The 23,349-nt window shown below is 42.1% G+C and overlaps 1 protein-coding gene across 2 annotated transcripts; it reads right to left on the bottom strand.

Annotated features, from left to right (window-relative positions):
* Positions 1-1,694: 1,694 nt before the first annotated feature.
* Positions 1,695-22,016, bottom strand: ASB11 (ankyrin repeat and SOCS box containing 11). 2 transcript variants are annotated; one of them, XM_051609076.1, is made up of 7 exons: positions 21,804-22,016; positions 18,764-18,843; positions 14,595-14,702; positions 11,623-11,773; positions 11,282-11,416; positions 10,173-10,364; positions 1,695-7,024 (listed from the first exon to the last, which is right to left on the bottom strand). In XM_051609076.1, exons 1-7 carry the CDS (start codon positions 21,979-21,981, stop codon positions 6,900-6,902), a joined length of 969 nt encoding a protein of 322 aa, XP_051465036.1. In that variant the 5' UTR covers positions 21,982-22,016; the 3' UTR covers positions 1,695-6,899. The 2 variants fall into 2 exon arrangements, with proteins under 2 accessions (XP_051465036.1, XP_051465037.1); XM_051609077.1 differs by lacking the exon at positions 21,804-22,016 and adding an exon at positions 20,436-20,560.
* Between the last annotated feature and the right edge of the window lie 1,333 nt (positions 22,017-23,349).

The following is a 23,349-nucleotide window of genomic DNA, read 5'->3' as shown; positions in this document are numbered from 1 at the left end:
GGTCACCCCTCAGCCTCCTCTTCTCCAAGCTAAAGAGACCCAGCTCCCTCAACCTTGGTCTGGAGAACAAGTCTTACGAGGCTGAGGGACTTGGAGCTGTTTAGTTTGGAGAAAAGGAGGCTGAGATGAGACCTACTAGCTCTCTGCAACTACCTGAAAGGAGGTTGCAGCGAGGCGCGGGTTGGTCTCTTCTCCCTAATAACAAGTTCCAGGACATAGGAAATGGTCTCAAGTTACACCAGGGAAGGTTTAGATATTAGGAAAAATTTCTTCCATTAAAGGGTTGTAAGGCACTGGAATCGGCTGCCTGGGGAAGTGGTGGAGTCACCATCCTTGGAGATATTTGAAAGACACGTAGGTGTGATGTTTACGGACATGGTTTAGTGGTGGACATGGCAAGTCCCAAAGGTCTTTTCCAACCAAAAAAACTCTACAAGTTTAGGTTACTCAGAATCGCAGGTGCTCACTCAGCTGGCTTTGGGCTGGCACCACCCTCTGGCATGGCACACCATCTTGTTGGCAGAGGCAGCAAGCTCTGGCTTTGAGCAAGAACCGACCTATGGATAGGAGAAGGCAAACCTCCTCTCCACCACCTCCCAGGGGCTGGAGCTGTAATGGCAGCAGAGCAGCTCCCGGGGAAGCTGGCCAGGCAAGGGAGCCTATTTGACCTCCATGTTTTGTAAAATACACTGTAGCCCAAAGCATGGTCCTGATTAGTGCAGTCACTGGCTGAGGTCCTGTGCTTGAGGCACAGAAAAGAACAGATGAAGCAGCCACAGCCTCCAGGCCTGAAAAGCTATTCAAGAGCAGTATGTTTCTTCTGCCATCTTCTTCAGATCATTTCCACTGAAACTCTGCATCTGGGGGAAAGGACAAAACTAGAAAGCCCTGTATATTATTCCAGTAGGTTATTTCAGGAAAAAAAAAAAAAAAAAAGAAAAAAAATTGGTTTAAACCCAAATCTTCCTTTCCCCACAAACACTGGTTTAGGAGTAGCATTTTTTTTCCCCTGTTCTTACTCACCGCAGGGTTTGGTGCATCTTGTAGCTAAGTGCATTAAATACCTTGTTACCATAAATACAAAAATCACTTTACTTTTTGTCATAATTGGAACATAATTGTATTTCTCAGACTTCAGTTTTGCAACTCAGTGAAAGTGAGCCAAGCTAGTATTTGTGAATCTGGTAACCCAAACTTGTAGAAGATAATACCATAGACAAGGTGCATAATGTCAGAAATTGCTCTGTTGACTATCTGCTGGGTTTTGGCATTTACAATATTTTTTTTTCTGATTTCTGTGAACAAAAGTTCTGGCTGTAAAACTTTAATTCACTGAAAAATAGCTTCAAAGTCTTTCACACATGCAAGACTTTTTCCATGGCTTGTAAGCTTACACATTGATTGCAGTAGTTTGCTTACTAATGTGTTGCTTTGGCTGACTTGTTAAACAGAACTCTAGAATGAAATGCTCTGCTAATTCCTCTCTCTCTCTTCCCTTCCAGATGTTATTCTCAACTGAACACACAACTGATGCTTTCCTCCACAATTTTTGGTGTCTTTTATTGAAGATTTTTCAGTTCCAAACCTGACGTAGTATTCCATTTGCTTGCAATGTGCTTAATGAGTTTCTACAAATGGTATGAAATTCAAGGATAACAGGATATTCAAGAAATAGAAACCAAATTAAACAGAAGGTCTGTGTGAATTAATCTATATTTGACATTAACATACAATACGTGTCTTGCAGAACATTAAAAAAATCACAGTGAGGAGCAATTGGCATATGAAAAAAGTTAATTTCTGAAAAAAAAAAAAAGACACAAAGGCATCCTGAACTGTCAGACCAGCATATAGGCCAGCCAGATTTTTTGGTAAAAAACAGTGAATGTGTTTAATTTTCATTAGTCTTGCCCTAATGCCCTGCTGGGACATATTACAAGATTTTTCAACCCAATAAGGACTGGAGGTCTGATAAGTGCCAAGAGCAGGGTTGCACTGCAGGAGACAGAGATCAGGTTTGGGCCAGAAATGTATCAGGCAGCCCCCAAGCCTCTCGCCCTGCAGAGCAGACCGCAAGCAGAGGACACGGCAAATGGAACAGAGAGGGGCTGCCTCCCTTCACCAGGGGTGGCACAGGGGAGCACAGCATTAGTTTCTAGTATGGAGGGTGAGAAGAAGTCTAAATGCCATGAGGTGGATGTGGGCAAGGCTTGAGTTCCGTGAGGGACGACAGAGTTGGGAGGAGATGAGCTCCCAGCTCCCCATCCAACGTGGTACAGGCATGGCCCCACACAAGAAGAAGGAGCATGCAGATGGACAGAGGGATGGACAGCCTTCCTCAGAGCCTGCATCCTCCCAGGAAGGTGCACCTGAAGGCAGACATGGGGAATTTCGGTTCCTACAGTATGATCTCAAGTTTCCCCTGCTTAGCATTTACCCGCCTTTTCATTTTCACTCTGTGAACTAGAGATGCAGTTGCACAGCCAGAAAATCAGGGACATCTGCTATGAAAAACTGAGCGAGGATTTCCTAGAAGCAGCTTGAAGCTAATAGGTTGGTTAGAGGACCAAAACAGGGATCTTTTAGAAGCCAAATTAGAAAGTAATTTTTCTTTTCATACCTACCATGAGAAGCGTTGTTCTTTAAACCCTTTCAAAATATATTGATCTATTTATTTTCACTGTTTTACATCCCTGAGGAGGTAGCCGATTGGCCAGACTGCTTGCACATGAGCCTCTGGGAAAAAGAGCTCTCAAGCTACAAGGAAACCTGTGGAGCCAGGTTTTGAGCCAGGGTGCTGAACTAGGAAGAAGGGGACAACAAGAAGAGCACAGCCATGACTGTTTCTATAAACTCACACAAACTGAAGAAGAGCCTCATGTCTTCTGCTGTGATCAGAGAGAAAACCGTTTATGTGCAGCCAGCGGCCAGCAAGCACGGGGACTTTGCCTGGACTTACCCCAGACAGCATCCAGAACTGCAAAATGCCTTGTTTCAGATCTGCATGAACATGGTGACCAGTACAGTCCTCCCACACAAGGACACACCAGCTGAGGAGCCTGTGAGCAGGATACATGCCATAGGGAGGACTGCTCTCTGAACACCAGTGCCCTCCACCAGGGCTAGGAAGGGCTGAGATGTGCAGGTTAGGAGAAGAAGGTGTGTGAGGGAGCAACACAGCTGCCTGGTGAGCAATAGAAATAACACAGATGACAAGGAGAAAGGTTGACCTTGGTAAGATTTTGGCTGTTGAAGAGGTAGACTTCTCCAGGAGAAAACTAAAAACCATTTTCTTAGTGACAGAGGAGAAATATGGGAATCCAGGAGAAAGTTGATCAGGAAAGACATGTTTATGAACACAAGCTTAGCGGTGTGAGAAAAGGTACAGTGGGAAAAAAAAAAATAACAAAAAAAATCAGAGGTGTTTGGAGTCATGGGAATGCATATACTGGTAGAGAGAATGTTGATACAAAGATTGCTTGTTTTAAAGATAAAGTCTGAGCTGATACAATGCCCATTTAATTTTCTTTTGCTTTGGATCATGAGTAAAGATAGAGATACACCAGGTAATGAATGGTGGCTTCAAGTCACCATCTGATTAGATTGAGATCTGTGAGGTCCTCATCTCTGGCATTTCTGAGTCCATACTGGATCTGTCATAACGGGTAGATAAGAAAACTGAAAAGTGGCTCAACAGGTTGAGAACTATAAAAGAGAGTCTTCTGGGTTTTTATGGCACATCAGTAACCTATTTAAGCCACTTCTGAACAAAACACTCAGGACCAAGGACTTTATGGTGAGCAAACATCCATAGTCCAAGCTTGCTTGTACTTTATGTTGCGAATCAGGGTCTGTATTCAGTATCAGGAAGTGTCTGTGGTTCAGAAATACGTTTTCAATGGTCAGGATATTGTATAATTATTCCTTTTGATTTATGCAGTACTTTTCACTGAGGCAGATAGTATGGGCAGTTGTTAATTGTGAAGTCACATGGATGTGGTATAGCAATGGATATTGCAGCACAGAAAAATGTCTGTATTCCCAGGTAAACCATATTTTACCCAAATAACTGATTTCTGTCAATGATCATAGAATGACAGAGAAGAGGCCACTCATTTTGAGGGAAAGTGACATTTTGAGATTAGTTAGCCTGTCTCCTGCCTGAGGAAAAACAGCTGTACCCCATCTGATAGATGTTTTTCAAACTCATTCTGAAAAATCACTAACAAGATTCTATAGTCTCCCAGAAAACTGCCCCAGTCCTCCCCTATCCTCACATGAGCAGGCATATTTGCAAAAAAATTTAATACCTCCTCCAGCTATTTCCTCAGTAATATTTCTATGTGTTGTTACAACAAAAAACATAGCCAATGAAAATTAAATAAGTAACTTAATCTTTTGAGATAAGAGCAAAAAGGTTTAGGTAGAGTTTCTAATGAAATGTCAATGCCAGGATTTCTGAGCTTCTATTCCAATTTATTAAGGCTCTGTTCCCTCTAGACTCTCTGAGATACAGAATTTCAGGAAGAATTATGTCTGCAGGAGGAAGCTAAGATGAGGTGATTTTTTTATGGGAAGCTAATATCAGCAATAAATATAGGGCAACTTCTGCTGTTTCCTGGCATAAACCTTTCAGAGAGGTTGAACAAACCCTGCATTTCCTTAATAAAGATATATTTTTTCAATTTAAAATCCTGTGCAAGTGAAATACTGCTTTCATTGCTGATTGCAGTAGGAAATCAATTCTGCATTACACATTTTGAAATAGATCCCATAAATTGCCATAGCTCCTTAATTGCAATCCAAGTCTGACAACCCACACAGCTGAGGCTCTGTCTCTCTAGATAGCAGATGGTCCTCTGACTGCCACCTTATAAACAGAGCAGGTGAGTTGGCAGGAAAGCTAAGATCTGCTGACATCAGATTAATATAGATATTTCTCTCTTGATAGTATTTGATTTTCAGAGGCTCTTGAGAATTTAGAGTTCAACTCTGAGATTCATTATATACTGTATTATACAAGGTCATTCATGTTACTGACAACTTTATGGGCAATAGTTCTTGCTGTTGGGTAGAATTCAATACGTGCAAATGTGGGCTTAAAACTACATCAATTTTTGGTAGTAACATTGCAGGGCCAGTCTCATGGACTGTTGAGAGCATAATTTATCTTATTTGTGCTGAATTAATGGTAAGAAAAGTATGGGGAATTTTAGACCTGTGTCACAGAGAGGGAAACTGTCATGGTGAAATTCAGGGATTAGCATCCAACTGGAGAAGGTGGTGCTGCAGGAGCAGGGAGAGAAGTTCAAAAGCTGCTGGAAGTCAGGCTCCTGTTAGTCAGGCTCCAGCAAGCCAGTTCCCTCTGACTCGAGATGGGTGGGTAATGAAAACTGGTACCATCATGCATAGCTCATAACCAACTACTTCATCTTCTAGCCTGCAAATGTGTCATCAGTCTCTCGGACCTCTGAAGTTAAGCTAAGCGGAGACAGACTCTCCTTTTACCTCTACTTTCTATTTACTGCAAGTAGTGAAACACCATTTACCATCTTATGGCAGAAGCTTATAAAAATTAGGTTTGAATAAACATTTCTCCCTTCAGAACAACCTACAAGGAAAAATACAGAAAAAAAAAAGACCTTTACAGAACCACACAGGCATTGCACCAGTCACTGAATCCCACATTTCTCAACTCAAAGAGGTGCACATTTTTAGCTCTACTGTTTCCAAGCTACTAGCCCTTACAATATTTAAACTAATACCACAATGGACAAAGTAATTACACTCTAAAAATCCCTTCTCACAGGAAGGTGATGAAGTCTCCACAGTAGGGATAAGGGAGCAGACACGCCTGCAAAGTGCCCCTTCTGGTGACTAATATCCATCAAAGAGAACATTCTAGTGAACCTCAACCATCCTTAGGAGCCCTGCTTCTCTCTTGCTCTGCAGTCCAAGGACTTATCTTGAGAAACATCAAAGCACATAAAGCCCAAAAGAAGAACAGCAACTCATTCCTTTGCTTATTTATAAACCTTGCAAAGGACAAACATTGAAAGCTGACCTACTGTGCCTGTGAAAATATTTGCAGTTCTGCCCTGGAATTCAGCTAAGAAAAATTATTCACTTAACAAATACAATCAGATCTCAGGGGATATAGCTTAGTAGGAATTTTTTTAATTATTTTTTTTTAGAAGAGATGACAGGTTTTTTAAGACTGTCACACATTTTTGTATGCTGACTCAAAACCCCCACACCTGCCTTAATAACATCACTTGCACTTCAGAGGACAAGATGTGTTAGCACTGGGGGAAGCTGGGCTTAGGACAAGGGGACGTACAGTGACTGGCCAGCCAGAATCTGTTGGAAGTTGCCACAGCTCCACTAGACCATGGGAAACAGGTGGAGGTTGTAAAGTTAAAGTAGGCAAATGACTTGCAATATATTAAATATGGCTGATGTTGGGCACTGAAGGCTTTCATTCTCACCCTAGTGGAAGAATAACAGCCACTACACTGATTTTGACAGTGAGACTGGATAGACAAGAGGAAGAAGATGCACAAATAATACCAGAATAAATATGACACTAAAGGCAGGGGAAATCTCTCAGTATGACTCTGCGGGAGGGTGGATGTGAGCATGTGCATCATGCCAAGGGAGCTTTTCACGTAATACGACTTCTCAGACTGGCATGAGTGGATGTGACAATAGACTGTGAGGGAACTGTATCCATAAGACCATTCACTGTCTGTAAAATGGTGTTTTCAATTTGCACTATCACATAGCAGCTGATATTTGGTATGCACAGTAGACAGTAAGTGATGTCTTTGGTTGTCTCTTTGATATCATTTTGGAGTAAACAACCACTTGTTCCTCTTTTTTTAAAGATAGTCACCAACTTAACGATAAAGGAGAAAGTTCTCAAGTGGCTCAGGTAGGTGTAGCTTATGGACTGTATATAGGCATGACCGACCCAGATGCTTTCTGATACACAACCGGCACAGCTGGGCAAGGCTGGCTGGACCTGAAAAAAAAATGAAGTGAGAAAGTGACAAACACGAGCAAGATTTACAAACCAGATCAAGCACTACACAATGACTTGCTGAAGTCAGTGAGAGCTAAATACATTATTGTTCATGTTGAACTTATATTGGCAAAATTGGTTCAGCAATTTGAAAATTGTGAGCACTAAAAACCTTTTTCTGCATTCATGGCTAGGCTTTTCTGCATCTTTTCTTGAATGGCTACTTAAAACATCATAAAGGTGTCTGCACTGAAGAGGGAGCACCAGGATGCATAGCCCTTGCTCAGGAAACAAGACAACTCCCAGCAGTGTTATGAGGGAAAAGACAAGAGGGATTACAGGGTGCTCCAGAGATGCTCAATGTAGACCTACCATATCATAGATATCACAGAATCATAGAATCACAGAATGTTTTGAGTTGGAATTGACCTTGTCACCTAGTTCCAACCCCCCTGCATGGGCAGGGACACCTCCCACCAGACCAAGATGCTCAAAGCCCCATCCAACCTGGCCTTGAACACTTCCAGGGAGGGGGCATCCATAACCACACTGGGAAACCTGTTCCACTGTCTCACCACCTTCACAGTGAAGAATCTCTTCCTAATGTCTAATAAAAATCTACCCTCTTCCATTTTTAAAAGCATTATTCCATGTTTTATCACTACATGCCCTTAGAAAAAGTCCCTCCCCAGCTTTCCTGTAGGCCCCCTTCAGGTACTGGAAGACAAGAAAACATCTTGAAGACAGAAAGTCCTTAAAAGTTTTGTGCAAAAAGGCACCCAGGATTAAACATTTCTAAAAATAATTTTAAAAGAGACATAAATAAAAAGAAGAGAGACCTATTTGCCCTTCCCTTGCCTTGAGGGAAATGTTGCCACATATGAAAAACTCTTGTTAAACACGGGAGAGTCCACTGGTAGGAAAGATGTTGGTGGTCTCACAGGGTCATTGGTGAAACTGGCTTGGACACCACACACTGTGCTGCTGCCCTGGTGGCTTCCTCGTGGGGTGACAAGGCAGGTACCCCCAACCCAACCCCCTAGGGATCGGGTGAGTGGCACACCAGGCACCAACCCACTGGAAATGAGGCTCTGTTGCTTCCAACATAACATGCTTGCATGTATAAATGCAACTTGCTAGTGAACATGTCCCTGCCTCCTCTTCGCTTTCCTTTTTCTGGTGCCGCATGAGGTTGAATCTTTATTCCTGCTCAGAGATGCTTAGTTTTCAAGCCCTGGCTCAGCCCTACCCCTCTCGTTTCTGGCCAAACAGTAGCAATCACAACAGTGCTTGGCAAGAAAGGGATAAAGATATATGCTTAAAAGCCTGTTCTTATATCTTCCAGATAAGCTTCAGAATCTGTGCTTTTCCTACAGGAAAATTTAGGAGCCTAAACAGGCTGATAATGCCCCTTTGAAAAGAAACTAATAGAAAAATATGGGATATTTAGGAAAGAGCACTTGTACTACTGTCACTGGAAGTAAAGAAAGAAGCTACTATCTCCCAAAGCAGTGAAGAAAGCAGAAACATCTTACATTTCACAGGAAGACGAGCAATTAAAAGGACCCATCTAAGTAACCACAGCAGAAAAGTGAAGGAGTATAAAGAAAACTCTTCAAAATACGTCCCTGTGGTCCTTATATCATGCAGAAGGACCTCAGAAAATACAAAAGAAGTAGGTTAAAAAGGAAGTTGTAGATGCTATGTAAGGCAAAGTATCTGAAAGCAGGATGGAAGGGAAAGGTGAGAAAACTGAGAAAACTTTATTTCTGAAATGTGGAGAACTGGCAGGAGCTGAAGCACCCCTATAGGCTCTCTGACTGCAAGGAAGGAGAGTGTGATAAGCTGAAACCAAAAAGAAGGTTCAGGAAGAGAAAACTATTAATATTGGACTATTTTCTTCTCTACATAAACTTTCAATCACACAGGGCAACTGTAGCAGACAGCTGCAGGCATTGCCTTTTCTCACACAGCATTCCATTGCTAAGGTCTGAATACCTCAAATATGAAGACAGAAGTCACAAGAGGTGAGAAGCATTCAAGCAAAAGTCCTCCCAGAAGGCTTTAGACATGACAAATTAAAGCTCTGCATGAAAAGCCATGGAGAAAGGGAGCAGGACAGAAGGATATTAAGCCGATGTTTCATTTCCTCTGTAAAACCCAGCAGTGTGTGGAGGGCCAGCACAAAGCCTATGCACAGTATTGACAATATTAATTTACCATCCAAGAGCTATTTTGCAGCTGGAAGAAGGCTCTCTGTGCACATCATATTTTGCTCCTTGGTAAGGAGCGAGCAGGCTTGGGAGGGTGAACAATCTTGGGAGGATGGGCAAGCTGCCTGCCTGGAGAAGCAGCTTTCACCCCCTGTGCAAGCACAGCCCCAGGGAGCATAGATCAACTAAGAGTTTACCAGTGAGCTGGGAAACACGGAGGTTAGAGGATGAGGTTGGGATTTAATTCAGTGCATCCATGCTACAGGGATATCGCTATTGGATCCACCAAGTTCCAGTTGCGTGTGGTGCAAGTGAAAGTGGCACAAGAGGATCTAGATTGATTCCTGCTGAGACGTTTCTTCCAGAAGACTGGAAAGATAGTCCAAAATATTGCAGAGAGACAGAAATTAAACTGCAAAGGGCACTTCTGGTTTGTGCTGGAAATGTGGCCCCAGGAACCACATGGAACCACCTGGTTCTAGCTCTGCCTTCTCCTGGTGACCAAAGGCATACACACTCATGTTGCTTTTTAGGCAAAAAGAAGAACATGGAGTGACCATGCAACGTTGAACACAAGGTGGTGGTACTATAATATTATCAATTAGTAAACTCTCACAGCAACTTTTAATCCTTAGCCCTTAGAGTCCAGATAGGTAAATAAGTATCATTTTCCTTCAGTAGATAGGAAACAAAAGGACAGAACAGCTAACAACTCACCCATTCACCTTCTAAATCCTTAACACTCGGTGGCAGATACAGGAGCAAAACAGATACCCCTTACTCTTTTCTGTGTGATGTGTTGCAGGCTTGAAATCAATAGAGAAGCTAAGACAACTTACATAGTGTACTACTTTTAAAAGCAGTTGATAAAAAGTACTTATATAAAGGAAATAAATACTTGTATACTTAAAAAAGAGAAGAAAGGAGACCATTACCTTCCCGAAGCCGAAGTGCCTGCTCTACTTTGCTGTTGGGTATGGCAAGATCCAGGGCACACTTGAATTCAGCATTTCTGCATTTTGGGTTAGCACCATAGTCTGTCAGCAAGACGACTATCTCCACGCTGGATTTCCTTGCTGCTGCATGAAGGGGGGTGTCTAATCGCTTCCCCACATTAACGTTGGCTCCTTGAGTGAAAGAGAGTGCATGGTGAGATCCGGGAGGAAGCAGGAACTGTCCAAACCAGCATGACACAGGCTGTTTTCCACCGGTAGCCTCAATAAATAAAGGGGAAGGATGGCACCCAGGCCTCTCTCATTTCTGTCAAGAGCAGCAGCACAAAACTCAGCAGGTCAAATGCCTGCTGCATAAATATCCTCTGACCCTCACCCTGTCTGTGATGGACAGAACTGAGGAGCATGACCTTCACTCCAATAAATGTTCAAAGCCTATCAAATGCTCAGTGAATTGGCTAATAACCTAAAATCTAACATATGTTATTTAATAGCCAGGGGAAAAAGAAAAGATGCTTTAGGTTCCTCATTTCAAGAACTCTGGGAGCAGGGCAATCAAAATGCTTGCCCTGGGCTTTTGAGACACAGAAGGACCACACTTCTTGCAGGTGTAAGTCAGCTCATGTACACTGACAGCAAAAATTTATGCTAGCTCATAGGCTGTGCCTGGATCTGCAAAGATTACTTTTTCAGGCAGTTTTACTGCTGTTTCCTTCATCATCCACTGAGAAGCAGGTGAAGTTAATGCTTAGCATGGCAGTTTATCATAATCAAAAGTTGATTTTGGTCACTAATATTAGCCTGTGTTTCCTGTTACCATTCTAGAAAACTAAAAGTATTTTAGTTTTGCATTCAGAAAGTCTCAGGGAGGTCTCTGTAATTAGAGGGTTTTTTTATTCAGGAAATCATAAATTCTTCCTGAATGCAAGTGAGTTTTTTAATAGCCTCAAACAAGTCTCGGAGACTCAGGCTGCCTAAAAGTCTCTTGTGGAAATAACACATGATGTTCAGAGTTGAGAGGCAGTACAGAGAGACCAGCAGCCCTGGTTCACATTACCACAGCTCTCACCCAGCCTCTTTTCCAGGTGTACCTAGCTCCAAAAGCTTCTTGACACAGTCTGTCCTCTGGTACATGCAGGCCACATACAGCGGGGTCCCAAGTTGTAGGTCTTCTTGGTCAATGTCCACCTCATGGGCCAGAAGAATCTCCATGCATTCCCTGTGACCTGTGGAGGGAAGTGCTGTCACTGAAGCGCTGCAGAGCAGAATACACCCAGGTATAACCAATAAGGCACAAGAGTTGGGAATAAGCCAAGCATATATATCTGTACCAGTAAGGACAAGCTGGGTTTTTTGAAAAATATTTGGACATCAATAAAACATGTACTTCTCACTTAGTTATTGTTAGCTTCACTCACAGCCTGAAGGTTACCTCTCTTGACTGCTTCGTGAATGGGTGAAGCGAGGTAGTTCCTGAGCTGTGGATTGGCTCCAAATTCAAGCAGCATGTTGACACAGGCCACACTGCCACTGCAGCAGGCATTAAACAGAGGAGTGATCCCATCAATGGTGACTGCATTGACCTGGAACAGCAAGACACACTCAGGATAATCCAATGTAAGAGGAATGCCTTTGTAGCCTATCTCAGGAGCACACCAGAAAAGCAAGAGTAAAGGCACTTGTCTTGTTTAATTTCAGAATTTATTTTGTTAATAACTTGGAGTTATTTGCGGTGGCACAACATACATAAAATTCTCCTTTGAGGCCCTCTATCCCAGATAGCTTGTGCCATAAGGCAGCAACACTGCCTGCTATGAATGCTCCCTTTAGATTTGCTCAGAAACTGAGCAGTCTTTATTATATATTTTTATGTGGAGAACTTGAATATCTTCATGACTGCCTAGTGTGCACCAACCCAATACACTGAGATTAAATACACTGAATACACTGAGATTAAATACACTGAATACACTGAGATTAAAATGGCTTTGCTTTTAAAGTGAAAACATTTACATCGTGTTTAATATTTTCACCCGAAAACACATTCCAGAAAAAAAAAAATAAAGAAAAAAAAATCATGGAAACATAGTCTTCATCCCAAACAGAAAAGGAGCTTTAAAGAGTTTGTGTTCATATGCATGTGTGTGCATGTGTGTGCACGTAAGAGAGAAAGAATTTCCTTCCTCAACCTTGAATATAAAGGCCTGGCAAGAATCAACCCCCTTCACTCCCTGTTGGAACAGCACAGTCCCTGCCTTGTGCTTGGCACAGAACCGTAGCTGCCACGTTTAACTAGGTAGCAAGCCCTCAGAGGCACTTTATGCAGCAAATCTATATGCCTTTGATTCTGTGATATTCTGTGGATTATGCAAAGACATGGCCATTTGTGCAGTTTCCAAATAAAGGAGAGGAGGAAAGAGATGGGAGAGGAAGAGCTGGAGAAGACCTGGACCACCAGGGCAGTTGGAGGTCTTTGCTACCAGTGCAAACAAAGGAGCTGCATCACAAAGGGGGCTGAGCACAAAGGTAGATTATACTTCAGCTCACACGATTTAACTACCAAGATATTTTTCCTTTAAAGCAGAGGAAGGCAGTGAAGTTTAAGAACCTATTGATTTATCCTGGGTAGTTCAGCAGTGAACTACCTGCTTTTGGTACCTTCCTAGGATTGTCCTTGTTCATTTGAAATACTGATGTGTTCATGATGCTGTGTGAGTTAACACTTTTTCCGACAAGGTGCTTTTCCCACCATTACAAGCTGGTCCTTGTCATTTCCAGCATTTCAGTTCTTGCTCTCTTCAGCAGGCTCCAACGTGCAGCAGCCAGGGCAAGACTACACTCCTCCCCGTGAAGCCGCACTTGCAGATCAGGCAGGTGCACTGGAGGAGGTGCCCCTCACCTCTGCTTGCTCACCTTCATGGAAAACCAGTGGGGGGAGCAGACTTGGCTGGAAAATGACAGGGCCAGAAGGTGGGCAAGCTGGCATGATATGGGAACATACCAGGTACCATGAGGAACATATGTCTGCTCAGCTTTTGGAGCCCAAAATGCAGCTTGCTCTTCCTGAAATCAGAAGGCTCCCACTAAGACATCACTTTGACAGATCCCAGTCTATTCCTTAATCTTCCTCCTGTCCTACTAATTGCTGAGCTAAAACACCCCTCATCCTGCACAGCTTCTAAAACAACAAAAAGAAAGAAAGATGCAATGTGGGGGCACCTGTATGTCAGACAGATTACGGGCTGCAAGCCCTGCGACCCAGCACTGCTGCCCACCTCCCACCTGGTCTCATCAGGCACATGTGGCTGGAGCTTCTGCAGGTGCTGGGGGTTTATCACCATAATTTCATAACAGGACCAGCAATTCAAGCAACCTGATAACCAAGGGTAAGTAAGGAGGTAAGTTAAGAAGAAAAGTTGAAAAGCTGCTTGTTCGGTTTTCTTCTCCACTGGCCATTGGTTTAACTGGTAAAAGAGGAAAGACAGCTGTTGTGGGGTAAATGGTTTGGTATAAAATGGAAATAAAGAAGTAATAAAAGAGATCAGCACAATGTCAGTTTCTCCCAGAAGTTAGACAACAGCCTGTTGAATTCACTTATGATGAGAGAGCAGAGGAAAAACCAAAATACATTGGAGCTATATACTATACCAGGAGTAGGCTGATTTCTTAGGAAAGCAACTGGTAATTCAGGAATTATTCTCTGTGTTATAAAAAGGCAATACCGTCAATATGTCAAAATCAAGTAAAACTGAGCAGACAGGCTTTTTCCTTTAATCTTTCTAAGGGACTGAAGACTGGTGTACAGTTTAAAAGTAATGCTCTGAAAAAGAAAATGCATTTGTTACCTTGATTTTCAGTTCTGATATTGCTCAGTTTCCTGTCATATAAATTGTACTTGAAAACCTAGCTGAATAAAATCCATTCTTATATATTTCATCCATTCCTGTATTTTTAACATATATTCTACCATAGGTATAGCTGGGAGAAGTGTCATTTAATTAACAGATACATTTTTTTCATTGCTTTAAACACATTCATTTTTACTTACATGAGACTCCCAAACCATGCCACAGAAAACTAGAGGCAATTCCAGTGATCATTACTGGGGGGAAAACGTAATTTTCTTGAAGTTTGTTTTCACCTACTACCTCTCATTCAATTTCTGTCAATCATGACTCTGTTTCCCATACAGTGGAAAAATGGAATAATGGGGTGACTCAAGCAGTCACAGGGGGAAGAGCAAACCCATCACACATGGAAGAAGAGCACTGTTTTATTTTTCCCCATTTCTGTCTAGGATGCCTCTGCCCACCCACAGCCTGGCCCTGCCCCGTGGGCAGCCTGTCCAACATCCTTACTGATGCAGAGACCACCTGTGTCCCTGCCAACATCCCCAGGACTCACCTGGGCACCGTTCTCCAGCAGCACCTTTGCACAGGCAACGTGGCCACCCAGGCAGGCCTCGTGGAGGGCCGACACATGATCTGTTGTCACCAGGTTCACGTTGAAACCCTGCAAAGCAGGGCAAGGGGTGTGAGGGGAAAGCCCTACCTGAGCCATGCAGACCCCCCAAGGACAGCACAGGCACAAAGGGTGGTTAGACTGTGGCAAGGGAGTGCCACAGAGCTGGGTGAGGGTCCAGGGAAGATGCATGGGTTGGGTTAATGCTATCCAGTGCTTCCATGCTAGTCCCCAAAGACAGGAGCTGGTGATAGATTTAAAGACAAAGCAAGGACACACTGTCTGCTATTTCTAGTTCTTCACAGTGCATGGTCAGTCACAGGAAAGGTATTGCAGTTCTTTGTCTTACAAGGGTGATATTAACTTCCCAATAAGAGCAGCACCAGAAGCTGGTGGGATTCACATCCCTGAATGGGAACACCTCTGGCACAGGTACCTGCAGCTCAGCTGGAGCCCTCGGCTCCTGCAGTAGGGAGAATCAGGCACCCCTGGGATATGACTCATCCTATGCTAAAGCAGTTGCTTCTAGTTGATCAGATAAGCTGTGTCCTAAACATACTTCCAATGACTATATGGGCTGCCCAGTGTGTTTCATTAGGTACCTGGTGGGCCTCTTATATGATCACCCAGGGAACATTTTACTCTGGGAAGGAAAGAAATGTGATTTTTTAAATGCCTCATTACAGGTATTTGTCTAAATGACAGGTCTTACACTTGTTCCTGCCCAAGTGGAAACCAGACATGATAGCAAAGGAGGAAGCAAAAAAATTATGTGTTTTCTTCAGAAGGCAGCTAAATCTACTGGTAAGATTTCACAACCATTTGTGAGAACAGACCTGGAAGCAGCTCAATTTTCCACTTGAGGTCTTGTAACATAGTTGGTGTCTACCTGACATGCTGTAAGCCCGGCAGATCACAAGATGGCAGCAATGCACTTTTTTGGCACACAGGAGCAAACGCGTTGTGCAGAAATATCTGTGAGTGATGTAACACTGCCACCAGTCACAGAATCACAGAGACTATTAGTGGTTGGGAGGTACCTCCAAAGATCATCGAGTCCAAACCCCTGCCAGAGCAGGACCAAAAAAAAACCTAGGGCAGATCACTCAGAAAGGCATCCAGACAGGTCTTGAAAGTCTCCAGAGAAGGAGACTCCACAACCTCTCTGGGGAGCCTGTTCCAGTGCTCTGTAACCCTCACAGTAAAGAAGTTCTTCCTCATGTTGAGGTGGAACTTCCTGCACTCGAGTCCATTTCCCCTCATCCTGTCACAGGGCGCAAGTGAAAAGAGCTTCTCCCTGCCTTCTTGATGCCCTCATGTATTTATAGACATTAATTAGATCCCCCCTCAGTCTTCTCCTCTCTAGACTGAACAGCCCCAGGTCTCTCAGCCTTTCCTCATCAGGCAGGTGTTCCAGTCCCTTCATCTTCCTCTTAGCCTCCCTTGGACTCTCTCCAGTAGATCCCTGTCCCTCTTGAACTGGGGAGCCCAGAGCTGGACACAATACCCCCCACTGAGGTCTCACCAGGGCCAAGTAGAGGGGGAGGAGAACCTCCCTCGATCTGCTGGAGAAACTCTTCTTAATGTACTCCAAGATACCATTTGCCTTCCTGGCCACAAGGGCACGTTGTTGTCCCATGGATAACTTGTCTTTCTCCACGGAGCTGCTCTCTAGCAGATCACCTCCTAGCCTGTACTGATGCATTTTGTTGTTACTTCCACAAAATCTTGAGATAATAAAAAGCTATCTCCAGAAATATATTCTAGAAATTGTTCTGCTGCTGCTGCAAATGAAATAAAATAAATTACAACCCATAGTGGATATGGGTGCTGGTTTTTATTTAAGAACCAGCAAGATTAGATCCTTCATCTTGCTTGATCATCCCACACACTCATTCCCTCACTCCGCCTTGTCTATATTCCCACATCTTGAGCTTCCTTCTCTGCAGGGATGTTGCTCCAAGGTCAGGCACAAAATTGTTCTAGTTCATGCTGTGCCAGTGCTCCAGTCACCAGTACTGGGCATTGGTGGCCAAGGTTCCTGAGTGCCTATTGGCATTCGTTTCCACCCCACAGCCTGATCTCCAGCATCTTCCTTCCCTTCTGGTGTCTTTCCATGCAGTTGGTCTCCATGCAACGGCATTAAAAGCAACCAACTGTAACCTCTTTAAGAAAGAAATTATGTTCTTAAAAACAAAACAAAACAAACAACTGTTACTCAGTTACATGAAAGCATTATTACTGTAAAAGATGTCAACAAAAAAGTTCCCATATGTTATATCAGTGCAAGAGGAAGAGATAAAATCTTGGAAATAATACTGAGATTGTTCTATTTTCTATTTTTATAGATGTTTCATGGTTAATGAACAGCATATTTCTTTAAGAAATATGTGTGTTCCAGATAGTCCTAATAAGAAGAGGAAAGCTATTCTCAATCATTATTCAGATATATATATTTAAAACATAAAATTGGGTAATTGTAAGTGAAAGAATGATTGATATCCCAAGCAAAATAGCAATCCCTTCCATTATGAAGTGAAGATTGAGTTACAGATCTTACTATGGCTGTTTGCAAAATTGTTCCTGTTAAACCCTGTTTTCAGATGGTTATAAACTCTTCCCAGTATATGTGAAAAACCAAACTCTTCTTTTGGTGCTCGATCACACACTGTTGATTTCTGGAGCTATTTTAAAACTCCAGTGCTCCATCATTCTCTTACTTCCAGGCATCCCCCACAGAGCAGAAGCCTCACTGGCTTTCTTGAAAGCTATGGTCCTATGGCAGAGACTTCTAAGTGCCCCACATATACCCTAAAGTGCATGTCCATGTTTAATTTTAGGCTTCAAATGTAACTATATTAGAAGCAAGGAGCAATGATTATGCTGCTCCATGAACACTTTAATCCCTACATTTACCAAGCTCTGATGAATCACCTGCAATTCACTTTCTACAGACATTGCTGTCTTGATCTGGTTTAATAAGCAAGGACCCTCATCCTTCACTCCCCAAACTAAGTGTCTTTGGGAGAACAAGGAAGGGTAGATTAATTTAATGATATATAACCACAACACTGGATGTTTCTCCAGTATAGAACCATGACCAGTGCATAACGACAACACTGTGTGCCTTTCACTAATAAAATGCTGTAAGGTCAGCATCAATGGAGAAATGCTGGTCAGAAAATCAGCAATGCCCTGAACGAATGAGCCCACTTTCTTGTGATCTCTGACCTCCAACACTTTCTTTTCCAGGAAATGATTTGATATCAGCAGGTAAAGAAAAGAGGGATAAGGAAATGGGAGGAGAGGAACCAGATGTAAACAACATTTTTTAGCCATCAGCATGCCTCTGCAGCTGTCTGGAGTGGAAAATTTTATGCCATCAGCTCCATCCTTGAGGATGTTGTGCATTTGAGTTATTGCCTCACTGGTAAAAATATTGAATATAAAAAGTCTGATGGCCAAATCACAGAACTCACACTCAGGGAACTGATTTCCCTGCAGCTGTCTTGCCTGGAGGGATGAGGGGAACAGTTGCTCATTCGTGCCAGATGAGGACTCTGAGTTTAAGCAAAGACATTAAGATGGTTGGCAAAGCATGAAGAACTGTAACTTGTCCGTTTGCAGCTGCTGACTTTGATGCCCAGCTTCTTGTCCTTTCTAGTATATTCTTTCCTCCTCTCTTTCTTTCACCTGAACTCTTGGTTTCATGTGAATCAGAGGGTTTCAGGCTGACAGCTCTCTCTTAGGACCATCCTTGCTTTTTTATAAAGCAAGATATACTTTTACAGCTTTATGCCATGTTTTAATTTTAAAATAGCTGATGTGTATGTATTGTCCCTATTCTCAAGCCTAGTTTGCCTAGTTTATCATTGAAAAAGAGCCCAAGGATAACTTTTTATCATCCAGCAAGCTACAAGCTGTAATAATCTTTGTTCTGGGCTTGTCCCCAGCATCCTAACTAAGGAAACGAGTGCATGCAGATATATTGTGTATACAGCTGTGTTTCTTATGCCCTGTTGCAGTCTATTACCAGCTCACCAACTCACAAGTGCGATTCAACAGAAACTACAGTTGCATTCCCAACTTTTTCTTTACCTGTGGGCTTTTACCTGTGCAATCAAGGTTTTCAAAGAGAGGAGGCGTCCCTGGAAGGCAGCATCATGAAGAGCGGACCGGTCTGCCCAGCTGCCTAAAACAGTAAATGCGTAAAAGGCAGTTCAGGTAAACAGAAAAAAACAGGTCCTTGCAGAACAGGGAAAAAAACCAAAACATCTGCCTTTAAATGCAAATTGGGACTGAAATCAATGTGGGGTCAGTAGTGAAGCTGTTCAATAAACTGATTTCAGCAGAGCAGCTGAGGGCTCAACACTCCTGAGAAAGCTGGCTGCTCGCTAAGGGACCTAAATAAAAGCTTCTCGGCAGAACTTTTAAAAACAGCTAAAAACATGCTTTAGTAAAGACCATCAGTTTAGTGCTGATGGGACTCAACCTGGGACTTCAGAGCCCTGCAATTCTCCTGTTCAAAACTGTATCAGCCTGTCTTTCCTGGGGATCTTTTGTCACAAATCATATTCCAGCTTCTCTTGCACTTCATTAAGATTCTCATAGCAGGGAAATGTGGGCATGACTTGTCCATCAAATGAATTCTACTATGTTCCTGGCAGTTTTATTTCTTGAACAGATAATTTCATCATTAATATCCTTCAGCTCAGATTACCAGGTAAGGGGTTTCATCCTCCTCCTCACTGGAAGGTTTCGGAAAAGACATGGAAAAATAAATTCTGCCCGAGGCTTTACTTTTTTGTCCTTAATAAATTTGAGCTGTTGAACTTTTCAGACTCCTTTACGTAATCTAGCTTGCCCTTTTTCTCATTTTAACTGATTCATGTGCCAAGAAAAAAAAAAATTGTTTAGGCTAGCTACTACCTACAGCCATAGTCAGTCATCCCAGGCTAAATCCCTTCAAGTCAAGTAGAGAGCATATTTTCATGTCCTATACTAAAATTCATAACCATATCATGACACAGAGTGTGGTATTTCTCCAAAGGCCAGCTGCATGTATAGTGCCACAGGACAGAAACAATACCGGTACTTGTATTCATGTTCTGTTCTACAGTAACCCCATGAGCACTGTATTTGAAACCCTTGTCCTGTTTTTTCAGCTACGCCACACACCAGAGAGAATGGGAAGGGTGATTTATCTCTATTTCACTTGTTACCCAAGGCAGGGAGAAATCAATGAGAGGCACAGATGCATCCCTGGGGACCTGAGGAAGCAGCAGAGGTTTCAGCCTTGGCCAAGGGAGTCTCCTTTTACTACCTGAGAATGGGGGTGCACTTCAGCTTATAGGGTTATGGTTTTAACAATAATTATTACTTTTGTTTCCATTTAAGGAGCTATTCCTGGTCTGCTAAGGCAAAAAGCTGGCAAAGACCAACCAGCACAATATGTGACCAGGCTTCTAAGGACCAACTAAGACACACCAGGAATCAGGCAGGGACTGAGAAATATTTGCCTAAAAATATAAAAAAAACCCACATCCCTCATCATACTGTTAACTAAAATAGGCAAGACATTGCAAGTGACAGAAACCAGGACACTTACACAGCAGGAAGATTTAGAAGTAACTCAGACGACAGAGCTACATTTCCTTTTATGCATATAGCATAGCACATGCAAGTGCATGTCACGTGCATTTACAATGCACATGTATGCACTCAGACACCTCATCATGAGAAAACATGCTGCTGCACATTTCCATGCCAGCCACAGCAACCTACCTCCCTGAAACATGTGGCAAATATAGTTCCCATATGTGGCACATCTTTGCTTCACAGCTGGGAGTGACATGTCTGAAAACAGTGTCTTTTAAAATGTTTCCAGGTAAATGAAGCAGCCCTCTTGCTGTGCTACTTCACTGCAAAGGCAAAGGCTGTGAAGATCTGCCTGTAATCCAATACAGTGCCTCAGCAAGAGCACCACATGATCTCATGTTTTGAAAGATTATCTGTAATGCCTTTTTGCAAATGGCAACTTGCAGATGAAAATAGGTGGTCTGCTAAATTTCAAGGCACTTCAGTAAGAACCTGCACAAAGGAAAAACTGCTATCTGTATCTGACTACAGTTGCGTTAAGGCAATAGGAAAAAAAAATGACACTAATTAATGACTGGAATTACATTCTGGAGGCTAATACATAAATTAATAACCCAGACATGTATGTATACAGCGGCTTTGTAAAAAAATGCTTTGCCGCAGTAGCCCTCTTGGCCAGATCTTAATCTCTCTGCTCTGGGTGGAGATCTCGAACCACCCATGTTCCCCTCATATTCCTGTGCCTGTTCATGGCACCACTGTTCATAATGAAACAAGTGCCCAATAAATGAGTTCCAAAAGTGTGATGTCACAACACTGATAAGAATCTTAAAGTAGGAAAGGAAGCCTTAGTTAGTAGTAGATTCTAAATACTGTGTCATTTTAATTAGTGGAATTACTGGGCATGCAAACACGTCTGCTCATTATTATGGCAGTGATGTGAAGGATTAAAATCACTTGGGAAAAAAACCAAACAAAACAAAACCCCAACAAAACAAAAAAACCAAACAAACACAACCCAAACTGCCCTACTAAATAGCCTACTAAATACAATATATTCCCATGCTATGTATTTTTCAGAATAATTTTAGCTGTATTCATTTTTATCATCTGATTTAACAAGCATCTTGGCTTGGATTAATAAAGTCATATCCTCCTGCATGTCCTTTCAGAAAATCAACATGCTAACAGTTCTCCCTAAATATTGTCTAGTAGTAAATCTAGCTATTCAGTGAAGTCATCTGTAACCCCAGCTAAAGAATGCCTTGCTTGCAAGAACAATCATTTTAACTATCATAGTGTCTTGAGCAAATGTTGTCCTTGTTCTATCTGGGTAAATGTTGGGAGTCTCAAATTTTGCACACCTAAATCATGCCAGCACATACTGACACTGCAAACACCCCAGAAATGGAAGGCACTTCAGGTTAAAACATTCACTCATGCATTTAGTAACAGGTTTCTCATTTTATGGTAACTCTATGATTTAAATAATCAGGTTACAAAGATGTATCAAATACACATTTAAATGTTAGAGTGTCAATATTTTTACTTTACCTGGGACTATTCCATAGATCTCTTCTGCTATCCTGGCAGCCTCCTTTCTGTTGCCTTTAACAATATAGAAATGGGTCAGCAAAGCCAAGGAAATCTTAATTAAAAGCTTGAAGCAAAACAAAGCAAAAATGGCAAAATAAATGTTAGTGAAAGCATGGAGTATAGAACTGCCCTCCATTTTGGTTTGCTCTTTGAATAGTTTCACAGGTCAGTGAAGTAGCACTGGGCTATTCTTGGTATGATATGTCATCTATTTTAAACCCTCCAGAACCTGCTGTTCCTCAGTTACCAAAAATACATTCTGGTTTCATTTGGCATGGGCTATTTGATACTAAGTAACAAGACCAAGGATAAGATAGTTTGAGCATCCCATGCTATACAGGAAACAAAAAGAAAGTGTTTCCCAAGCCCACATGAGCTAGAATAAATTTTCAGAGAGATGCTCTCCATCCCACCTGAAAGCCTATACATCCTTGTGACATTTATTCTTTGATGTAGCAGCTCCATTTACAAAGGCTGCATAGGTAAAGTTGCAAAAATTCTTCAAAGACACTGCAGGAAGAATACTTTTCTATCTTTCCCATCGTTTGACAGGCCACGCTGGTACTCATGCAGAACAAAGGCAAGCATATCAAAGAAAAGCATTATCACTAAAGAATCTGACCTAAACCCACATATTTTCAAAGCCAAGGCTAAGAAGTCAAAGTTATTCTAGGAGGGGAAAAATACACTCAAAGTGTCTAATCAGAAACACATGATAACATACTGGTGTTTCCCATCACTCAGGGATAAAAAGTGGTTTTGATTAATATCCCTTGCAAACAGCATCTTACTGCTTTGAAATAATGGAAATATTTTTACATTATACATCAGGGATTCAGAAGTACAAGACTTGGAGCTGAAGATGCACCCTTTCTTTAACTGCCCTTTTACCTTTGCGAAGGCACATGGCTTCCATAGGGAAAAAAGTATTTTTTCGGCATGTAATTACTTGAATCTGTGTAGAATACACCATTTTCTTTTCACTTAAACTTTTCTTGTTTCCTGTTTTCCTGTATGCACAGCAGGAGATTTATTTATTTATTTGAAACCCCTCCTTCCCCAGGTTCTCTTACCCTTCAATGTTCGCACTTGTCAAGGGAAGGAGCAGGATGACTCCCATGTCTTAGAGATCCCAAGAAGGTGGTGGATATGCAGAAGGAAATTTTACAGCAAATTATTTCCCTGGACATTTTAGATGCAATTTGTTTTGTTTTGTAGCAACACAGCTGGCTTAGTCCCTTGCTATCTTCAGCACTCTGCTCTCCCAGATGCACTAGAATGATATACAAAATACATGCAGACAGACTGAAAAAACACCCCAAGCTATCTTTTCATTATTCACGTGAACTGATTCGTCTAAAATTCTTAATCAAACCAAGATACTACATCTTTACCAATAACTTAACACCTTACATAAATATTATGTATACCCTTCTTTGCACAGTATGAATATAATATAATAACAATGTAATATACCTGTAGAAACTACAACATCTATGAATCC

This window comes from Apus apus, chromosome 1 (genome assembly GCF_020740795.1).
Source record: "Apus apus isolate bApuApu2 chromosome 1, bApuApu2.pri.cur, whole genome shotgun sequence".
Classification (NCBI taxonomy): domain Eukaryota; kingdom Metazoa; phylum Chordata; class Aves; order Apodiformes; family Apodidae; genus Apus; species Apus apus.
The sequence above is the reverse complement of the archived record's forward strand: the minus strand, read 5'-3'. Positions and strand labels throughout refer to the sequence as shown.

What these genes read in the sequence shown, in the direction of transcription:
- ASB11 (XM_051609076.1), bottom strand. Translation starts at nt 21,981, where the DNA reads ATGGAGGGCAGTTCTATACTCCATGCTTTCACTAACATTTATTTTGCC. An exon ending in TGCTGGAGAACGGTGCCCAG is followed by an intron (nt 11,774 to 14,594) that starts GTGAGTCCTGGG and finishes TTGCTGTTCCAG; the next exon opens with GTCAATGCAGTCACCATTGA. An exon ending in CAAGAAGCTTTTGGAGCTAG is followed by an intron (nt 10,365 to 11,281) that starts GTACACCTGGAA and finishes CTTTCACTCAAG; the next exon opens with GAGCCAACGTTAATGTGGGG.